At 39.4% G+C, this 23,570-nt stretch overlaps 1 protein-coding gene across 15 annotated transcripts in view; it reads left to right on the plus strand.

Moving 5' to 3' along the window:
* Positions 1-23,570, plus strand: part of Ptprm (protein tyrosine phosphatase receptor type M) — a 747,535-nt gene that overhangs the window by 323,550 nt on the left and 400,415 nt on the right. For all 15 annotated transcript variants that reach the window (XM_074070314.1, XM_074070316.1, XM_074070315.1 and 12 more), the window contains 2 exons: positions 2,821-2,995; positions 6,718-7,011. In XM_074070314.1, the coding sequence (XP_073926415.1) occupies positions 2,821-2,995; positions 6,718-7,011 (469 nt within the window). The remainder of the gene's footprint in view (positions 1-2,820; positions 2,996-6,717; positions 7,012-23,570) is intronic.

Here is a 23,570-nt window from a genome sequence, read left to right on the forward strand (position 1 = left end):
TCTCGTGTCCAAAACAGCCCCGAAAGTGAATTGTATAGTCTCTGCTTTTCAGATGAGAAAGGAGGAGCCCTGGGAAGGTAAATCACTCCACGCACGTGATTAAGTTCTACTCGGCACCCTACAGCTAATTCCTAAACCTGAGGCTCCAAGGACATACTGCCAGTGACAGTATTACAGATTAAAGTTTTTAAAGGGCTTTGCATACACAGAGCACTGAACAACACAGATGAGGTTTCTTCTTTTGTAGCTTTGCTTGTTATACTGTAAATAAAAAGCACTTAAATATAGCCAGCAATTCCCTGAATGGCCACCTCCTCTAGTTGTGCATACTGCCTTTACTTCTTCCAGCTCTTTCTAGCCATCTTGGGCCTCTGAACTGTTTCTAGTGACTAGAATGCTCTTTTCCTCCTTCACCTGGTTAGCTTCTACTTATTCTGCAGATTGCAGTTCACACGCCACTTCATCAAGCTGGCCTCCCGTGTCATGGTAGCTATGGTTGGTCCACTTTGTGACTTCTGCCGCCATCTGATCTTTTATATCACCACCCAGACCATCATTGGTGGTTCTGAATTCATCAAGGCTGTTCTTCCCAAGCCAGTGAAACTCTGCATGCACAGCAGCCAGTTTGTTCACCATCGTGAGCCTAGCGTGCTAACGTGATAGCACAAGGCTGGCACCCCAAGTGTGGTTAGTGGGTGAATAATGGATGCTGATGTTTCAGTTGGAAACAGGCAGTCAGACAACAGATTCTCATTTATCTCAACTCCGTTTCTATTCAGACCTCCCATAGATGGAGGAAGCCCGCCTCCATAGGTGAGGCCCATATGCTTACTCAGTCTACTGATTCAGACATTAATTTCATTCTGACATACTCTCATAGACAGATCTAGAGAAATGCTTTAAAAAGTATCTGAACTCTCTGTGATCAACTCATGTTGACAAATAAAATTAGTCATTTTACCTGGTTAGGTCAATTTCCTGCTATCAGCTATTCCTGTTTTTGTTGGTGGTGGATATAGTCTCCTGTGAGACATTGATAGGTATGGCTAACTATATTTGGAATAATTCGAATGTTCAAGTTCTGTGTCTGTGGCTCCATTCATAGAATATTTGATCTTGTAAAGTATTTTAAATTTTAGATGTCTGAATCATTTTCTTTCTTTTCTTTTGTTCGTACTAGGGTTTGAACTCAGGGCCTCACTCTTGCTATGTAGGTTATCTATCACTTGATCCAGTCCATCAGGATATTTATTTTCTGGATAAGGACTTGTGAACTGTTTGCATGTGCTGGGTTTGAGCCCTGGGATATCCCTGGTCTCTGCCTCCTGAGTTGCTGGGATTACAGGAGTGAGCCACCAGTGCCTGGCATGACTCACTTTTTTTTTATGGCTGCATTTTACATATTCTGAGAGAGAGATGACACTCCTCAAATACGTGATCTGTATAACATCACAAGCAACATTTGCTGAGAATTTGCCTTGTTCTTTAATTATGTACACAAGCAACATATGTAGGATCAGGCCTAACATACTCATATCTACCTTCACATATATGGATGTAAAGACACAACAGGAACAAAGCAAAACTCATTAAAACAAAACACTTCAACTGTATATGAAGATTAATTTGAACATGTGAGGTGGTGAATTCCTTTTTGTACATCTAAGGTCTAATCTGTTTGGAATGTAGTGACCTTTCCTTTATGTCCATGTTAAGAACATTTTATTCTATTAGTTGAATTGAGGTTTGAAACATGTCTAACTTATGGTTCCTTAATATTGCAGTTTAAGGGAAATTGTATTTAAACTAGCAATATCTGGATTACAAGAGAAAAAAGAAAAAAATATTTTCACATTTTTAAAGACAGAGCAGTACTAAAGATACTTTCAAGGAGCAAGCATGGGAGAATGGGTGTATGTGTTTGTGCCTCAGAGTGAGTGAGTGTGGTGTGTGCATGCATTAGCATGTGTGTAAGTGTGTGTGCATGAGGGTGTGCCTGTGTGTGTATGTTGTGTTGTATGCATGGTGTTTTTAATGTGTGAGTGTGTGCATGTGCTTGTAAGTTTGTGCCTGTGTTTTTGTCTGACCATATATGATGGAAGTAACATTACAAAATAGAGGTTGTATTTTAAAACTGCAATATTTTACTATGACTTAAACCAGTTCAAAACTTTCCAGTTGTTTGTTGAATGCCACAAATACATGAACATGAATGTGCACTGTGCCCTCTCCTGGCCTATGGTTTGCCAGGACTACCTGGAGGTTCCTGAGAATGCTGCCTGGGCCATCCAGACCCAAAGGGCCTCTTAAGAAGATGGGAGCTGGCACTGTTTTGGGAACCGAAGTTCAAAAATGAATACTCAGCCCTTGCCAAGATGGCAAAGGGTCTGCCGCTGTTTGTGCACCCTTTGAAACAGAAGTTTTTATATGGCTACTCTGAAAGGGTGACTGGGAAGGAGTGGAAGGAACAAGGTGGCAGGGACTGGGATGGGGCAGAGACCCAGCCTCACTTCTCCAGGATTGGGCCATTAGTGTGTTAGATCAGCATGAACTGTCCCCCTCCATATGATCCCAGTAGAAGAAGGAGATGTATGGCCTTCTTGTTCCTCTTGTACCCCATAACCTTCAAAGTGTTGATGAGGGTAGAATTGCAGTTTCTTGGCCACCCATTCTCCTGGAAGAGCGGCCCATGGGCAATCAACAGCTGAACTGAGAGCCGTGTGAAAATGATATTGATAATGCTCATCAGGTGTTGTACTGTTTTGATGTGACAGCTGACATTGCTTCTTTTTGCCTCCCCCGCTCCCTCCACTAATACAGGGCATTGATGTTCGAGATGCTCCCCTGAAGGAAATAAAGGTGACTAGTTCCAGAAGATTCATAGCTTCATTTAACGTTGTGAATACGACAAAGCAAGATGCTGGGAAGTACCGCTGTATGATCCGCACAGAAGGAGGTGTTGGGATATCAAACTATGCAGAATTGGTAGTTAAAGGTATTTAATGTGTTTTTCATACCTCTCATAGTCTATTATAACAGATATGTTAGATAGTTGTTAGTTCATTATTTGTTTAATGCTCAAACTTACCCTTGTCTGTTTCTGAACAGTAGTTTGGTGATAGGCTACATTGATGGATTGCATATTAAGTACAAATTTTGCACGTGAGCAATATTTTTGAAAAATGCATGTTATTTATGTTGGTTTACTTGCATGCAAAGCAATGAATGTGCTCTTGGCAAGGTCTACTGCTAGTTCTATATGTACAGATTACAACCTATAAATTTTTTTAAGGAATGAAAATTGTTTACTGATAGAAAATCACTTAAAATGCAAATATTCAGCAGCCAGGGTGTTTATGACAGCACAGTAGTTAATAAAATGAAGCAGTGTCAGTATAAAAATGCTCCCTTATATCACACAAGCCATATTGATTATACTGTCTTAACATTCATAATGTCCCAGTTAGGCTCTATTACTATATTTTGCATGACTGGAAAATTGAGTCATTATATTCAAGAAGGTGGGAGATGAGTGAAAAAAAGAGGGGAGAAATAAGTTTCCTTTAGCTGGTTTTGTGATTTTTTTGTGAGCTGAGGAGTTTATAGTATTAAGGTGCTAAGGCAAATTTTGGTCCCAGACAAAGTAATTTGGACTTTATGCTGTACCAGTTTTAGATAACTGTGGCAGGTCATTGGTGTTTTCATAGGATATCAAAATAATGCCTTGTTTATTTTACTTTACTTTTTGATTCTGGGGATGGAAGTCAGAGCCTTGTCCATGCTAAGCAATGCTCTACCACTGAGGAGCCCTTCCTACTCTGTGCCCTATTTTATATTTTCCCTTTTCACTTATTAAGTGTGGAACCTAAAATTCATCATCTTAAGATGGATTATTCCTTTTATCAACTCTTTCTACTTGCGCATAGTTTTAAAACATTCTGGGTTCAAATCCCAGGACTAGCTATGTGGACATGGGCCAGGGGCTTGCCTTCTCTGTGCATCTAGTTCCTTATATGTAAAGTAGCTATCATATGTTATTACCCAATAGGGCTGTCAGGAGGTCCCATGCAGAAAGTCATGCGTGGCACTTTGAACAGCATGCATAATAAGCAGCCAGAGCTGTATGAGGAGAGGAGGACCAGGATGCTCTTACTGTCTGAGCCAGTACGTCTGTGGTTTTCACTTGGGAGTGCACAGCAGAACTACCTTTCCAAATTTTAATCAATGAAAATGACTGCTCACCTATTGTCCCTCCATCTTTCTGCCACATGGTGAGTCAGAATCTCTTGGACACAGCTTACAAGTTGGTCTCTGCTTCTCTGTGAGATCACTGCTCCCCAAATTATTGTGTGGCTTAGGAGACACCACTGCTTGCCAGGGAGTCCACGTTGAGATCGCTCACTGCAGCAGTGATGGATGCTCACTGTGAGGAAGCACACATATAAATATGTACAAATCACATCTTGGTATGTTAGATTCTTATGTGTTTTGCTTAGTAGTGAAACTTGAACTAGCCTGCCTGCTTAAAGTTTCGAGTTTAGGTTTAAGATTTATAGCAAAACTAAAATTCTGTGTATCCCTTACATAGAATTCAACCCCTGTTGAAGGCTGTCCTGGAGTGGAGGCACCATAGTGTAGCAAAAGCAATAGACATCCTGGGCATTCCCATACTGAGATGACCCTCCTTCTCCCCCTCCTCCCCCTCCCCCCCCCTCCTCCTCCTCCTCCTCATCCTTGTTTTCCTCATCCTTGTTTTCCTCATCATCGTCATCATCGTCATCGTAGCTGTTATCTAACTTCCATCTCCGTGCAGTTCTTTGTGATTGTCTTTCCTGTCTGAGTTACAGTTGTTATTCTCTTCACTGTCACCAGCCAAGCCCCTGTGATTGAGGAATCCTGCTTCATGATCAGTCCAATGCCAATGTATTAACTTCTTTAAAAGCGTATGTCTGACATCCCAGCAGTGGTGGGAAACCTAAAATAGGAGAATCATAGTCCAGCCAAGCCTGGTCAAAAAGTGAGACCCTATCTCCAAAATGACCAGAGCAAAAAGGACTGTATGTATGGTTCAAGTGGTAGAACAAGTATGATGCCCTGAGTTCAAATCCCCCCACTATCACCAAAAAACAAGACCCAAAACTAACATAAAACTCATTGGAAACATTAATTTGTTGGGAGTTTGTACAAATAAGCCAGAAATTTCTAGTGTTCTAGAAAAGGCACAGAAAGAAGAAATGGAAGGGTCCTTGTCACATCTGTGTACCATGCTTTCCCATATTAGAACAGCATAGTTGTATACTGGCTCATAGGTAGCAATGTTGTGCTGTCATTGCTTTCCATCTCAGCATGGTGACAAAGCCTGTGACAACTGGTGTGCAAGTAAGGGCTCAGATGTAAAATTTGTTGGTATCAGCTTCCCTGAGGTCTTGTTCAGTAGGAATCAAGTATGTGATGGGTTGACTGTGCCTACCCTGGTAGAGGGCAGAAGTTGAAGCAAGTATGCGAGCACACGCTCACTTTATTTTTCATGTATTTGTATATGCAAAACACACCAAAGAGGCATAGCCACCTGTGAAAACACTTGAGAAAAAAACACTAGATCTTATGTTGTTCCTTGCTGGTGACAACACATTGAAGTAATACAGTTTATCATTTACCGTGTGTGATACCACTCACAATGACCCTGGCATATAGAATGCACTCATTTGGTGCCTGGAGGGCTGTTCAACTAGCATCTAACTAATAGTGGGAAAAGGATTTATGATGAGAAGGTTGTCTCTGGCTTCTCACACAGTGATGTGGAAAAAGAATTAGTCTCGGGTTGTGAGAGAGAGACTTCTTGGGTCGCAAAGTGTTTGTTACTGATTTCTTAGACTTTTATCAAGCTGAGCATAGCATGTTCTTTGATTCAGTCTTCCCCTCTATTCATGCCTTTAATAAGACACATGACTGGAAGTCCACTGAACATCAGCAGTGGTAGACTTTATTGTCCAGAATGCTGAATTCAATTTTCCTTTAGTTAGATGAGGCAGCCCAGTGTGATATGTTTTGTTTTTTTTTTTTTGGCGGTGGGAAGGAGGAAGTGGGTCATCTCAAAAATGTATTTATGATGTGATAAACTATAATTTAAGCCATGTGCTTAAAATTATGGTATCTTTGGGATGTAAAGGAAGCTCAATTTAATGATGTAGAGAAAACTAGTACCTTTGATGATTTTGAAAAGATTTTTCAATAGAGAGGTTGACAGTAGAATGCTTCCTGTTGCTTAACCACTACCACTTGAGAGAGCTTTCTCCAGTGACTTTTAGTAAGAGAAGTAATAACTGTTCATGTTTGAGTAGCTGAATAAAAATGAGTTGTGTCCTAAGACCAATTAGGGGTATCCCTACTTCACAAATTAGGCTTTGTTTGTTTGTTTTGAGTACTGTGTTGCCCAGTACTCGTGGGCTCAAGTGATCTTCCTACCTCAGTCTTCTGGGTAGCAGGTTCTACAGGTGCCCAGCTCAAGTTAGCTTTTCATAAATGCTTTGTTTTGCAACTAGTAACCTTGTGAAAACCTTTATTGTTGTGCTTCTTCATATTAAGCTGAGCAAAACTATTATCATAATTTCATTCCTAAAATTTTAATGTATTCTACCTTTTGATCAGTGATGTACATTTAGCTTTTTCTGACTACAGACAAAAGTGACTGAAAGATGGCTCTGGTTTGCCTTTCAGAACCCCCTGTTCCCATCGCCCCACCTCAGCTTGCCTCTGTGGGAGCCACCTATCTATGGATACAGCTCAATGCCAACTCCATCAATGGGGACGGGCCCATTGTGGCCCGTGAAGTGGAATACTGCACAGCCAGTGGGAGCTGGAATGACCGGCAGCCAGTGGATTCCACAAGTTACAAAATTGGGCACCTTGATCCGGATACTGAATATGAGATTAGTGTGCTGCTCACCAGGCCAGGGGAGGGTGGCACTGGATCTCCTGGTCCAGCTCTCAGGACAAGGACCAAGTGTGCTGGTGAGTATGAGGACTTGCTTCTGACCATCTCGATTCTCCTGTGCGTTGACTGGTAGCATTGGGATCATCAGGTGGCTCCCATGCTTCCCCAGCTCTGTCAGCACCCTGCATGCGAATAAAAATTCCCTGAACCTTGAGAACAGTAAACTAACAGCTTGTGAACTTTAGGACCTGTGACCTCAAGACTTGGTATCTCTCTGCTTACCTATGCCTTTTTCCTATTAATTTACACCTTGCTCAGGGTGCCACATAGTCCTACTGAATGATCACTAAGGAGCACAGCAGCTATCTACTTCATTATGTCTGCTAGTGGATCAGACCCTTTCCTACTGGTTCTTTTGTTTTATGGTCACAGTTAATGTGCTTATAATGGGGGATAGGGGATTTGGAATAATAGATTCCCTCTTAGAGATTGAAAGCTGTGGGGTATTTTTTGTTTTGTTTTTTGTGGTACTAGGGTTTGAACTTAGGGCCTACATCCTGAGCCACTCCACCAGCCCTTTTTTTGTGAAGGGTTTTCTTCAAGATAGGGTTTTGCAAACTATTTGATTGGGCTGGCTTCAAACTGTGACTCTCCTAGTCTCTGCCTCCTGAGAAGCTAGGATTATAGGTGTGAGCACTGGAAAAGCTGTGTTTTGTCGATGGATGTCCAGATGGAGTCCTGGATACAGGGCTGCTGGACAGTGACTCGGTGTCCATTTGTAGCTGTCTACACAGTCTTTGGGCTCTTAGATTATGAAGTCCTTATTGTGCTAAACTTGTTCTGTAACCTAAATAAAAGTAGGGTTGATGGATAGCAAAATGTAAGTTTTATTAAAATCAGAACCTGAAGGAAGCTCCTGTTAGAGGTGACAGGGTTGTTTCTGAACTGTGACTCTCTGGTAAGATGACAGATAACATTGGGATCCTCAAGTATTGTTTTGTCATTGCCATTAAGAGTCCTTGTACTAGGGAGGGGTGAGGATAGGTAAGACACCTAAAAAATTAGCTAGCATTTTTTTTCTTTAATTATTCATATGTGCATACAAGGCTTGGGTCATTTCTCCCCCCTGCCCCCACCCCCTCCCTTACCACCCACTCCACCCCCTCCCTCTCCCCCCGACCCCCTCAATACCCAGCAGAAACTATTTTGCCCTTATTTCTAATTTTGTTGTAGAGAGAGTATAAGCAATAATAGGAAGGTTAGATCAAAAAAGAGTTAACCTAGAAGGTAACACCCACGCACAGGAAATTAATGTGAGTCAACCCTGTATAGCTATCCTTATCTCAACCAGCAAAAACCCTTGTTCCTTCCTATTAGCTAGCATTTGTTGCCCTTAATGCAGAGAAACTAAAGCAGATACCTTAAAAGCAACTGAGGCCAATAGGAAAAGGGGACTAGGAACTAGAGAAAAGGTTAGATCAAAAAGAATTAACCTAGAAGGTAACACACATGCAGAGGAAATTAATGTGAGTCAACTCCCTGTATAGCTATCCTTATCTCAACCAGCAAAAACCCTTGTTCCTTCCTGTTACTGCTTATACTCTCTCTACAACAAAATTAGAAATAAGGGCAAAATAGTTTCTGCTGGGTATTGAGGGGGGAGGAGAGGGAGGGGGCAGAGTGGGTGGTAAGGGAGGGGGTGGGGGCAGGGGGGAGAAATGAACCAAGCCTTGTAAGCACATATGAATAATAAAATAAAATTAAAAAAAAGTGTTGCAGTGAGACCTGAAAAAGAAAAAAAAAAAGAGTCCTTGTACTGAATCCAGTGCTAAGGGAAGAAGAGTCCATAAGGTTTGATAGACACACTTAATTGTTCAGAGAGCATAAATCAAGAAGATTTCTGTAAATCTAACTTTTACAAAAAACAGTCTGACACTATGTATCTAACTGTGGATTCAACCAACCTTGAATTGAAAGTATTAGGGGAAAAATTGCATCTATTCTGAACTTGTGCAGACTTTTCTCTTGTTATTATTCCCTCAGTAACAGTATAGCAACTATTTACATAGTATTTGCATTGCACTGGGTATTATAAGTAATCTAGAGATGTTTTCTGGTGTATGGGAAGATTGTGTAGGGTATATGTAGATACTATGTCATTTTGTATGCGAGACCTAAGCATCCAAGTATTTTTATCTCTGTGAGGGGTGTTCTTGGAACCATTCTCCCCTTGCAAACTGAGGGAAACCTACTTAGCACCATCAGTTAATAAGTAAAGGAGAAATTATTGAACTTAACAGTGGTAGGTTTTGTTTTGAATTTTTGTCCATGCAATTTGAATTATACTTCATCTATTAAGCATAGTACTCATGGGAAAATTCTGGGTTGTTTTTTTTTTAAGATTTTTGTTAGAAAAAGGAGCAGATGCTTTGATTCTTCCAGAGATTCAAGCCAATGAATACATGGGCAGGACTTTTTTTTTTTTTTAGCAGACTATACCTTTGGCTGTTTTGTACAGCTTGCATTGTTTCCTGGACCCCAACTCTGCCTTCTCCTAGCACCCTCTGTGCTGAAATAAGAACCACTCTTCTGGATTGGTGCTTCCTACCATCTGTTCAGTGGTTACAAGGAGAAAGTAGGTTCCTTATCCTTTCCCACCCTTTCTTTTCTATACTTACCATCCCCTCTTTCTGTCTCTCCTTTCCTCTCTTAATTGAGTATACTCTTTTCTTTTGAGAAATGTTTTCTTACATTATCATATCATCTGTTGTAATACAAATGATAGCTTTCTATGACATTGCCTATATCATTTTATAACATGGCAGTTGTTTTCAAGTCTGGTATTTGTTTTACAGTTGCCTAGTAAAGTCTCCAGGGCAGATACAGTGATTCCCACATTATAGATAGGGAATTGAATCCCTCATGAATTCCTGTGTGCCTGTAAGATGTAACTTCAGTGTTAGAATGGCAATTCATACTTCCCCCACTCTCTAAAAGAGGTTAGAATTTCATTGTCGGCATGTGATCTGTCTCATTGTATTCAATAGCAGCCCCATCTACTTAAATGTTTCCAGTCCTGTTTCTCTTCTTATGTTTGGCTTTTCTATTGGTTTTGTGATTGCTGATTATTTCCCCCATGATTATAATGCATGAGTGTATTCTCAGGAAGCCTTTTTGATACTTCTGCATCATGTATAAATGTATAGCTCTCAGACAGAATATCTTTTATAATAAATTGTCAGTCCCTTTTAAAAAACGAGAACCAACTGGCATTTGCACTCCCATACTGTGCATCAAAGGATTTAACCTCAGCTAAGCAAGGGAGCCTAGTGATGAAGCATCTGTGTCCCTTTCCTGTTGCATCCTGTACTAGACACTGTTCGTAGTGTATGTTCCTGATGTGTCAAGACCCAGCATAGAATATTTTTGAAAAGCTGCCATTGAGCAAGTCAACCTTTGAAGACTGAGGGACATACATTAGGGTCAGAGTTAGAAATAAGAGGAGGAGTCACGTTAGGTGGGTGATGAAATTGTCAAATGAGACTTTTTCCTGAGAGAAGTGAGACACCCTTTCTTGACCTGAGGCTTTTGAGAAAATGTGCAGGTGAGACTGCTGATGGCTGTTGGTGATCTGTGTAGAGTTGTGGATGCCAATTATAGATTGAAAAGTTCAGATTGGTCTACACTGTTGCTTAGGTGATTTGTGAGTATTTATAGGGTTTAGACAGAGCAAGTCAAGGACAGTGAGAAATGGAAGGAACAAATGTAAACTCACTCAACATATGGCTTAAACACTCAAGATTATTAGTGTTAGAGCAATAAAACTGACCATCAGCATATATGGAGAAGACATAGAGGATAAGGCTTAAATGCACCCAAATCTACAATATAATCCATATTCTAGTAATCACCTTTTAAGGCTATTGTCTCACTTCCCCCAGGGGGAGGAAAAAAAAAACCTACTATAATCTTAAGTTGCATAGGAAAACAAAATACCGATGTTGAAGGTAGACTTGTTTTACCAGTGCTGGTTAGGGTCCCCATAATCATTATGTCTATTTCTGGTCCCTACATTTTAACAGACACAACACAAAAGAGTTTGTATCCAGAGGAGATCAACCAGAGTCAGACAGGTTGTAGAGCCTTGCTCGACCAATGAGGACTAGTGGAAAGATGGGGGAGGGGTACCTATGCACATGAGACAGGAGCCAAGTCATGAACAGTGAGTTTCTAGGAGCTGGTTTATTTTGTCAGAACTTGGCATTATAGAAGGTGATTTCTGTATTCAATATGATAGATCTGGCTGAGCTTGAAAATCTTTTCAGTATGAAGATTCTGTGATTCATTTGTCATTCTCTTTCTCATGAAATGATCTATCATGTATTTCCAGCCTGCATATCTTCCAGTTTCACTTTTAATTTATCCTTGCCTGAATGCTCCCTAATCATGTTTATAAAGCACTGCAGACCAGTTGAACTTTGCCATGACCTTTCAAAAAATCTCAGCAAAAGGAGAAACACGGTGAAGTTTTATTATGGCTAGATAGATTATATTTAAAGGTCTGGCTCTTAAGCTGAAAATTTGCTGCCTGGATTGTGCTGCTAGAGTATCTTTTAATTGTTGAAACCATAGTGTTGGTAGGTGCTAGAGCTGGAGTTGGCAGTTGAAGACACGGGCTCTGGGAAAATCACTGTCCTTCTCTGTGCATCATTTGCTTTATCTATAAATCAAGGGTAGTAGCCATGTTATATGTATCTTATGGTTTTATTATGAAGCCAGTGAATATCAGGTGCCTATAATGGAGCATAATACATAACAAGTGGTCAAAATTAGCTGCCAGTTAAATTTTTAAAAATTTGGCTGGCAGAGCAGCTCAAGTGGTAAAGTGCCTGCCTAGCAAGTGTCAGACCCTGAGTTCAAACTCCAGTACTGCCAAAATATTTTTTTAAATCTTTTGATGTTTTCATTTTCAAAAATTGACATTGAGAACCTAATTTCATTACCACTGATCTTTTAGAAGTATTACTTATATGGAAAAAAATTCTGAAATCTGAGAGCCATTGTTTTATATCATGAGCTCATAGAATTGCCTGCAACTGAGCATTAAGTTTTTGACAGGCATCATTCTTTCATGTTTTAAATCCATTTGTTTTAACCAAGCTCTGTGTTTCCATTTCTGTGCTGCATGGAAACTTGTCTTATCATGTCGTGGTGACACCTATGAAACCGTATTTAGCTTCTTGCATTAAAATGGCAAGATTCCCATTTATTGCCCGCCCTCTGTGCAGTGGAATTGATTTCCTTGTGCAGCTTGGAGAAGCAGTGTCATTACCTGGTCAGATTTCTGCAAGAATTTTATTGTAGTGCACTGGCTTCTTCTGCTTCTGAAAATTAGTTTCAAACACAGGCAGAGGCTCTTCATGTGAGAACTTGATCCAATCACTTAGCTCCTCTGGTTCTACTTCTTGCTTTCTAGACAGGGGCAGCAACACCTGCCCTGACCACCTCCCAATTATGTTTGAAGATCAGGTTAGATCATAAATGCAAAGGTTTTTCAAAAATGATAAAATGCTATGCCTGGATGAGTTACTTTAATGATTTATATACATACCTAGTTATTTACAAACTTTGCGATTCAGTTATAGTTGGGTAACTTTGCAGAATTAAAATTACTTTAGCATCCAGTCAACTGCAGTTTAGTTTGTGGTTTCTGTTATATATTATTTTCTTGTAACTATGAGCAGTCTGTATAACCCAAGCCATTAAATAATAGCTGCTTAAAATAGAGTTGGACTGATTTTCACAGTGGACTTTTCATGTGCTTTATTTGGAGATGTTGCTTTGTGTAGGCTGGTTATTGGTTAATTGTGGTTAAGTGACTTGCTAATACCCAGCCCCAAAAGTTAAAGAGGGCAAATGATAAACTAATGACACAACAATTAAGATTGGTGACAATGGAAAGAAGCTGAATTCAAAGTGTACCTTAGTATTTGTATATCTAAAAATCTTTGAAAAAAAAGAGTAATTATACATTTTAAAGGTATTCATATGTGTGGGTGCTGTGCGTGAGAGTAGTTTTTATAAACTACTGTCCTTTTATACTAGAAACAGCAAATGTAGACTTGCCTAGTTATACATGGCTAGTTAGAGCCTTTTATATTATTGCAATAAAAACTTTGAATATGTGTTACATTAAAATTCATTGCTTTGATAACATGCAGTGACAGTTGTCTTATCTGCAGTATCATCAGTGACACAAAGGAAATGTTCCCCATTTTGAAACATTTTGCCTTGCATTTCCTTTGGTTTGTGGCTGGCTGAGTGTGTGCATAACCCACTCTGGTATGCACTTTTGTCTGGATGCCTCTTTGTGATGGAAATTGTCCTGTTTCACTTGAATAAATATATTTGTACATCTGTCTTATGTCCTCTGATGAACAAACCACATGAATGAGGTCGGTGTTCTGATTGTGAGAATTTTATATAGACTTTAAGTTTAAAGTCCTGCAATTTCTTTTCTGATCCATCCTGAGCCCGTCTCAGGGTGCATTGTATGGTGGCATACTCTGTCAGACCAGGTCTAGACTAAACTTCATGAGGTTTTTATTAACATTGGCTACGAAGTATTAACTCTGTGTTTGCCTAACTGTGGCATCAGTACAACTCATTTTAAATATGTTTGAATGAGGTTCACTAGTGGAATATAAGTTGTGATGAGTTCTTGGCAAGGGGAATTACATGAAGCCCAAACCGCTCAGTGCCAACATTCACCTAAAGGCTGCATCTCTCCAGTTTGTCTGTTATCTTTAGTCTCTTCTTGTGGGAGGAAGAGAAATATTCTGGTTGGAAGGAGCCTTTTAGGTTTGTTTTCTCCTAAATGAAGGGTAACCAGGTTTCAACAATTGTTGTCAGCATTACAATATGTGTTTGGATCTACAGTCCTGATCCCCGCCCCCCTTCAACCCCCCAGAATTTGGGAGCAGGCGGGAGCTGATCTAATAATGGCTGTTATTCAGAACATATAAAGGCCAAGGACCTAATTGAATAGAACATAAATTATTTTTAATTTAAGTTTATTTACTAGGAAAAAAATTAAAAAGTGTTCTAATGCTAAAGCAGCTTTGCCAAAGGGCAACATGTTTTTAATGCATTCCTAACACATTAAGCCATTAAGAACCTTTTTAAATTACCAACATTAAAAGGGCATTAGAAGTACCTTCCCTGTTAGACAGCAGATGTAAACACGTTTTGCTTTTGGTTGCATCACCCTGCATATATAGGATGGATGTATTAGCGGTACACATCTTCTTCATTATACTATGTCCAGTCCCTTCTTTACAGTAGTTCATGCCCTACGGGTTTTGTAATGAATACCACCATTTCAAGTCCTGTGTTGATTTAGTACTCTGCCTGCATCTGAGCCTGGGACAGTGGCAGTTGTGTGTATATGGGGGGGGGGGGAGTTAGAAAGGAACCACCTGAGTGGTTCTATAGGAGAGGTGTGGACGTTCCTCAAGATGTGCCCATAGCTAGAGATGGTTGTTCTTGGAGTCATCATCCAGGGACTCTAACAGTGCTATGATAGTTCTCTAGTGGGGTCAAGCAGGCCTCTGAGCTGTGAAAAGTGAGCATACTGACAATATCTCTTAGCTTCTCTAAGCTTGTTCTTGAAATCTTGATAGACAGCTTCCTGTGTAGCTTTGAATTCCCTGAGGAAGTAGAAAAAAATGAAGAGAAGGAGCTGGGAATGCCCACAGGTCTACTGCAACAGAGCCCCCTGCTTCTCTGATGGGCCATCTAATATTGGGAAAAATGGCAGGATCATTCCAGGCCATATTTGTTATGTTTGTCAGTTAGCACTTGACTAGATTCCTTGTTCTGGTGTTCTCATTTCATCAGCCTCTGGGGAAACATGGTTGTTACTAGTTTCAGTCCTTTTAGAGTACCAGGAATCCTCCACTTCCTGCAGCAATATCTTCTAGAAAAAAGGAAGACATCTACAAAATCATTGTGTCAGTCAGTTTTCTGAGACAAAATACCTGAGATCATCAACTTCTCAGGAGGAAGGGTTCACTTTGGCTCATGATTGCAGAGGTATCAGTCCGTGGTTGGTTGGCCCATTGCATTTGGGCTCTGCCAGCTCAGTGCATCATGGTGGGAACATGTGGAGAGGAAGATGCTTATGTGGCAGCTTAGAAGCAACAGAGAGAGAGAAAGGGGTGGGTCCATGGTCCCAGGATACCCTTCAAGGGCACACCCTCAGTGATGTCAATTAGTTCAACTAGGTCCCACATCTTCAACATTCTACCACCTCCCAGTAGTCCATGGACTTGGGACCAGGCTTTGAATGCATGGGCCTTCAGGAATATTTCAGATCCAAACTATATTAATGGTCTTTAGACCACATTAAAAGATACTCTGGACCATCTAAATCTTTCCCAAAATGTTTTACAGATTTAACAAGAAAAAGATATTGATAAGAAATGATTGTTTAGTTAGTGGAAATGCCTTAGTTCTTTGTTCCATTTGTGACACAGTCAGGTTATATTTTGTGGTGTCTCTTAGTGTTTGAAATATACTGGCGTGTTGTAAATCTAATCAATATATACCACATACTTGTGTTTTTTGATACAACATGGAACATAAGTGGCCATTTTAAATGATCACAGAGACTTACACTTTTGTTACTGCTTCTGTGAACATTCAGAAGAGTTAGTGTCCCATTGGGGATTGTTCCTTTACTTTGGAGTCTGACCTACTTCCAGTGAGTGCTGCTTCTGACACTAATGTGAAAAACCATCAACTGATTACTTACCCTTCCTTAATGTAAGTTTTCGAATACTTCTGGCCAACTTTCTTCCAATATCAGCGTCTTCTTCCTGACAATGCTGTGAAAATCATACCTACACTAATGCATGGAAACAAGTTGTCATTTTACCTTTGTCATCTATTGTCCACTTGAATCCTATACAGACCTGCTGTCAAGCCCTTATCTACTTATAAAATTGCTCTTTGTTACAGCCAAGGAAATGTACTGCTCTGGTCAGACCTTCTACTAGGACTTTTAAGCTAAATGGTTTGGATTTTGTTTGATATACAAAACAAGTTTCCGTTTGCTTTAAGTAAAACAACAAATACCTATATGTGCTTATCCTAATGCCAAAAACAATCTCATGTTTCCTGGAATGTGGGTAACTTTTCATTTTCACTCTTTCAATTGTCATCCAGTGAGTAAAGAGCCTGGTGGCCCAGAGTTACACTTTGCAGAGTGGTAAAGAAACTAGAAAAACATGACTGTTTTATTCATGCACGAGATGTTATTATTCTGCAGTAGTGGACTTGATTCATTACTGAAGTGATGAATGTTTTTAGCACTTTTAACCCTTTGAAAGGTACTGCTCTGATCTTTAATAACCTTAAGACTTCCCAGAACATGCAACACTGTGGAATAGTGCTTTGGTTAGAGCAGCAAGGTCCTGAGGGACCGCTTTTTCCTTTTGCTCATATATGCACAGACCTTAGGAAGGTAGAAAATCCATATTGAATGAGATGGGAGACTCAGTATTGATACTGTGAATCTAGGTATTGGAGCACACAGTGAAATCATTTCACCATGAGGACTGCTTCTGAGTCACTCTTGCCAATTTCTCACTTCCTAGCAGTGTCATGTACTATGCCTGGAACCTCAAGTGCAGCATGGCCCAAAGCAATGCAGGCATTAAATAAGTAGGAATTTTCTTTGACCTCACATGTTCTGTTTGCTTCTGACCAATCTCTTCTCAACACACCAATTCCTTCTCCTTTTATCTGACCAACTCTCCATTATTTATCTCCTTTCACAGGGATGTGTAATTCATTGGAATGTATTCTGTGGCACTTGGCCTTCCATTAGAATTTGCCTACTTTTATTTGTAAGGATAATAACACTTGTGTTTTTAAAAATTATGTTAACAAGCAAAATAAATGAAAGCTAAAACTTGCACCGTAACAACAATAGATTATAAAAGCTCGATGATGTGTCAAAATTTTATCTTACAAGGGTCAACTGTGTTACTTTGTTTGTGTAACCAATTTTATAAATTAATTTTAAGAATATAAAGAACCAGTAATTACATTACCTATTGGAATAAATTGGAAGAACATAGTTTTAAAAATGAATAATGCATATAACTGGAATTTTATCTGTAAATACAAGAAATTTTATTAGCAAGTATGGTTATACCTATTATTAAAACAGGAAGGATAATAGAATTCTTTTATATCAAAATTGCTGATCTTCCAGCCATGTTATTACTCGTGTAGAATGAGCAATGCAAGTCATATAACTGTTCAGGCAATATATTTCTATTGACTATAGTCAATAGTCTATTGCTGTTGACTAAATAGCAATAATTCTTTCTTATAGATCTAGACAAGTGACTGTAGGCACATATTTATAGTTGGCATTGAAAACCCTTCCTAGCAGAAGTTATTATTAGGACAGATTTAAGTGTTAAAATACATTTCTGTTGCATACTATGTATTGCTGTTTCACTATACTATCACTCCTAATTTGGATCATGAACTAATCATAAATAACTTTTTATTTGTTAACATTTATTTCTTGTTGTCAGCTTCAATCACTGAAATCATAGATGCCATATAAAAACAAAAAATATAGGAATATGTGATATAAAAGCTAATAGATTTTTTTCTTATCTTTCTTTTAGCCTGGGAGATTATCATTGTTAGTATTTATGTTAGTCGGCTTTCCATCACTATAAAAAACACTCCAAATAATCAATTTATGGAGAGAAAAGGTTAATATTAGCTCACAGTTTTGGAGTTTTCAGTCCATGATAATTTGACTCCATTGCTTTGGGTCTGTAGCAAGCACATCATGATGGAAGTGAGTGGCAGAATAGAACTTTTACTTCATGTCTAGGAGCAAGACAAAACAACAACAAGAAAACAGAAAAAGCAGCTGAGGTCCCACTATTCCCATACTCCCACTTACTACAAGACCTTCTACTAGGCCCCACCTCTAGAATTTTCACCACCTCCCGATAGTGGCAAAGCCGGGGACACTCCAGATCCAAACTATGGCAGTACTTACATGTTTTTCCTTCCACATTTCTCTCTATGCCCATTTAGACATATAAATATCAATATATTGCCCTTGTCCCTTCCTTATTAATTCCAACATAGTGTATGACATATGTAATTCTGCATCCTATTCCCCTGTCTGTCAGTATTCTCAGAACTCTCTCTTGGTGCTAATGCAATGTATATAAACTTACTTCATTCTTATTAATAGCTATTTATTATTCTGTAATATGGATATACTTATGTATTCAGCCTTTCCTCTCTTGATATATAGGTGATGGTTGTTTACTGTTAAAAGGAATATTTCAATAAGTATTTATAACTATATCTTTTTATATTCAAGTATTTTCATTGTGGTAGACTACAATTTAAAGATAGAATTGCTGGACCAATAGTGTGGGCATTTAGGTTTAATTGATTCTATCAAATTACATTCCAGGAGGTTCTATCAAGATGTACTTCACCAGCAAGGTGTGAGAATGTTAGTTTCTTGTTATGCTTTTAATCTTTGACTTTTAAAAATCAGTTTACTGGTGTAAAGTGGTGCTTGCTTTTTAAATTTGCATCCACTTTTTCATGCATGTATTGACTCTTTATACTTCTTCGTTAGATTTTCTATTTCTATGCTTACTGTACTTTACTGATCTTCTCAATTTGCCAGTGTTTATATAGGAGGTGTTTTATATAGAAGAGTCATTAACCACTTGTTATGTTTTCTAAACATTTTTTCCTCATTGTATTATTTGCCTTTGATGTCACTAATGGCTTACTTTGTTATGATAGAGAAGTCTTTATAGTTAATTCTATCATATCTTTTAAGGCTATCCATATGTATTACATTTTTGATGAAGATGTCATTGGACTCTAAATCCATATAAATGCATATTAATTCTATGTAGATGTCTAGATATGCAGTTACATTTACTAAAGCTGCTGTTTTTTCTGGCAGCTTTGTACTTTCTAGTCTTGTTTTTAAAGGTACTTTTCTATATTTTCATTGGACATTTTTAGTTATTTTATGCTTAGATATTAATAAAATTCTTGTCAAAAATTACTGAGGGGAGGACTATGGATCTGGAGAACTTCTGGGGAAGGTTCCATTTCTTCTTAATGATATTTAATCGGAATGATCCTTCATCACCTTTGGATGTCATATGATGTAGTGCCTGGGACCACACCAGGTAAACCAGCTACATCTATCAGCTTCCATAAAATCAGAGGAGACATAATTAAATTCAGATGCCCTCTGTGCCTCATTTTGATTTGATCTAGTCAACAAATATTTGTTGAGACTTTCTTTTATTTTATAGGTACTTTCTGGGACTTTGAGGATACCATGATAAGTAAAACAAATGAGCATCCCACCCTCGTGGACATAGCCTTCACACTGATCTGGTTCTGCATATCTGGTTCTGCATTGGTGTACACAGTGGGTACACATAGTTACATGATGCAGAGCTTGCTAGGATTCTCAGAACAGTTGTAGGGAAGAGGGTCTTAAGGTAAACATAAACATTAGGACAGACAGAACATTACAAATGAATTGTTTTAGTCAAGATGTTCAGACCCTAGGTAATAAAAACTCAGCTCAAAAAAGGCTAACCAGAAAGGAAGCGTATTAACTCCTATTAAAAAGTAATCCATAGATACATCACATATTAGCTCAAGAATATGAGCAGTGGATGGGTTCTTTCAAGTCTCTGTTCCATGGGCTTTAGCTCAGAGCTGGTCCTCTTCATGGTGATAAGTGGCCTTCAGAAACAACTAGAGGAGCGTGCCTCCTTCAGATCCAACAGAGAGTACATAGAAACACTTTCCCAAACATGGAATATAACTTGTTTCTTTAATTCTTTTAGTCCCATTAAGGACCAATAATAATAACCAGGAAATTTTCCTGACTTCTGGAACTTGGCGCACTTGTTCTGAAGCACTAATGTTTGAGAGAAGGGAGGGTACATTAGGACAGTTATAGGAATTTACATTTCTAACCAATTCCTACATGATGCTGATGTTGCTAGTGGAGCGCTCCCAAATTGGAGTCATGAAATCAACACCCTTGATCACCACATACCCATTTTAGGAGGCAAAGTCTGGAACACTGGTCACACCAAATATTGGGGGATATTCATTGCTGGGGGATGCAAAATGGCACAACCACTTTGGAGGACAGGTTGGCTCTTTGCCCTACAGTTTAGCAATCATGCAACTTGGTATTTACTCAGAGAAATTCAAAAGTTATATCCACACAAAACCATGCACATGGGTGTTTATAGCCGCTTTATTCACAATTGCCGAAACTTAAAAAACAAACAGGGGATGTCCTTCCAGTAATGAATAAACTGTGATCTATTCAGACACTGCAGTATTACTCAACTGTAAAAGAAATGAGAGCTCAAGCCATGAAAAGACATGGAGGAAACTTAAGTGGACATACCTATAGTATGATTCAAATCATATGATATTCTGGAAAAATGAAAACAATAAAAATGTTGATGGTTGTCAAGGATTCAGGGATAGAGAGGGCTGACTAGGGGAGCACAGAGGACATTCAGGGTGGTGAAGTTATTCTGGATGAAACTGGAATGTACTAGTATATTGCTAAGCATTTGTCACAAATAATAGACAACCAAGCCCTAATCTAAGCCATGGACTTGGGTGATAACAGTGTGATAGTGTAGGTTCATCACCTGTAACAAATGTAGTGGTGTGGTGTGGGATGGGGGTAATGGAGGAGGCTGTGCATGTGTGGGGGCAGGGAGCACGGGAAACTCTGTGTGCCTTCTTCATTTTGCTGTGAACATAAAACTCTTCTAACAAATGAAGCCTATGGGGGGGAAAAACATAAAAGGGAAAGTGAATGTGAGGAAAGCAACTGACAATGTCCAGAGTACAAGGTGAGGTGAATTAAATGCAGTATTTGAGGTCAAGTTACCATTGAGAAATTGTGAGATTTATTTCTCATCTCCAGTAAATATGTTCAAGTTTAAGTACAGTCTATGAAATCAGAATTGAGATCTACAGAGAACCTCGATTTTTTTCATTTCATTTCATTTAAGAAAGCTTGATTTAGCAGGTATACTACTATATGTGGCTGTGGGACTCACTTAACTACTCATTTTCATACTCTGTATGGATCTAACTGTGGGCCTGGTTACAGTGAGAAACCTTTACAGTACCTGGCTCACTGCAAAGACACTGGGATGCAGTTGCCTGTGGGTCTGCACATCTTGCAAGCTGAGGCACTGAGGTCCTTTGTTCTGGGCTATCTTTCCAAGGTTGTTATAGGTGAATGGCCAATGGAGATGTCTATCTCTGGAGCACAGGACAAGCTTTCATACTGTCCAGTATGATCTGTCTGGAGCAAAAAGCAGGCAGGTTTGCGATTTGCCATGAGAAATCATTTGGGTTCCTCCTCAGGGGTCCTCAGCTGTGACTTAAGCCAGCTTCTTGTGCATTCTCCATTTAGACTCCTCCATGTTGCCCCGGGGACCTTTGTGGGCGAGGGAAGCTGACAAGAATGTGAAGCTCAAAGCCTTTGGCCGTGTTACCAGGAATGAAATCCTTTTTCTCTGACCAAGAGCCTCACATCTTCTGCCAGTGCCCATGACGCTGTTAGCCTGGAAGGTGGTTAAAATCTCAGCTCTTTCACAGTTCTTGATCGAATACACTTGAGTGAAGGAAAAAATGAGCTCTTTATAACTTCATCTGACTCCTACATTTTGATGACTGGGAAATCAGGGTCTGGATGCCAAAGCAAATGCTCAGTGAGGCTGTTTGCACAAATGAGCCTAGAGCCTCTTTCTGTAGAGGCGCTCTCAGAACCAGCACCTCCCCTTGCCTTTTGCCTTGTGCCCCACTGCAGAAGCCCATTGAGTTGAATCAAGGATGTGCTCAGATAATAAGCATCGGTCATTTCAAGCCAGAACCAGATCAAATTGACATAAACTGAGAGGGATGATTAGTTGTACAGACATATAAGTAGATCTGGGGCACTCAGCATGGCAAAGTACTTATCTGCCAGGGTCATTTCAGTGCAACTCTACTAACAGTGCGAGATCGCTAAACCGTATCCATTGGTTTTCCATTTATTTACTTGTTTCTGTAGTTCTGTGAAGGTTGAAAACAATGTATTTTAAATTATAAAAATGATTCTATTTGGCCACTAGGTCTTAAATATGCCTCCTGGCCAAAGACACTGTTGATTTCGAAAGATGGTCACATTAAATATTCTGTCTGATGTTACTGTCCATCCTGCTAACTTAGGAGGTATTTCATGGCAATTCTTTTTCTGTTCTGACATGTTGGCATGTATTTTTTTCTCTTTAAGATAATTTTCTTTGTACTACTATGAAACTGTCACTTTTGTTCTCTGTCAGTATTATGCATGACCCTTACAACATAGTGATTAATCTCAGCTTTAATTGTTAAAAAGGTTTATATCATAATCTTAAGGCTAGGATATTAAATGTTATGAAAGCCCTGTGAGCATGTGGCAGAGTATTCTTTCATATAAATTCCAATACAATGTCATGATCTGTTTGAAAACACTGAGCTGTCTTTGTATCCTCAGAATTGCCTGTAATAACTTTGAGAAAACAATATCACACTCTGAGCTGACTGGACATGGCTGTGGCCATGCACCTGTGTTTCCACTGAGTCATAGGCCTGTGGCAAAGAAAACTGAATGTTTGAATGTTGTTTGGGTGACCTCATCTATAAGCTGGGTCTTTAATTTTATTGCTGGCTGTATTGAAGCCATTGTAGTAAAGTGTCTGAAAACAAAAGTGAGTGAAGGGATGATTTCTGTAGGTAAACTGTAGCTAGCCATCAGAAGAAACCACTGACTCCTCACCCGTGTTGTCATTTCCTGTGTTCTGGCCACCTTGGTCTTACCCTGTCTAAGAAAACACAACACCTAGACATTTCATTCTAGGAGAAGATTCTGGAGTTTCTAAGGAAGACCTCTAAGAAATCAGCAAATGGTTACTTGTATATGGAATTATTGAGGACTTGTGATGCAGAAGTTCCTACATTTGTAAACTTATGATTTCTCCCAAGAAGCTCCTCAGACACCTTGGGAAGCATTTCCATCATGGGTCTAGGAAGGGTGACCTAGGCTACTCTTTTAGGCAGGTTCTGAATCTCAGGTGTGGGCTCAAGTGTAGTAGCTCAAGTGGTAGAGTGCATGCCTAGCAAGCAAACTCCAGTACCACCCAAAAAAAAAAAAAATTACTGAATCTCAGGTGTTTCCTTTGAGACAAATGGTTAACATGTTACATGATATATTTATTAGTCCAACTGAAAATACTATATTAAACCTTCTTTCCCCAAGGCAATGTAGAGCCTCATTACTGAATGAGAGCAGGAAAGAACAGTTCTGGTGTCTTGTGTTGTGATGAGTATTCTCTCATCACCTTGCAGTGTGCTGGCAGAAGTGTGCGGGGCCACGCAGAAGGCTGTGCTGAGTGGCAGAAGGTCATGGAACAGGCCGTGCATTGCTCTTGCAGCTGCTCTGGCTATACTTCCTCTTCCCAACCAAGAAGGACTGCAG

The sequence above is a fragment of the Castor canadensis genome, chromosome 4 (assembly GCF_047511655.1).
Source record: "Castor canadensis chromosome 4, mCasCan1.hap1v2, whole genome shotgun sequence".
In the NCBI taxonomy this organism is placed as follows: domain Eukaryota; kingdom Metazoa; phylum Chordata; class Mammalia; order Rodentia; family Castoridae; genus Castor; species Castor canadensis.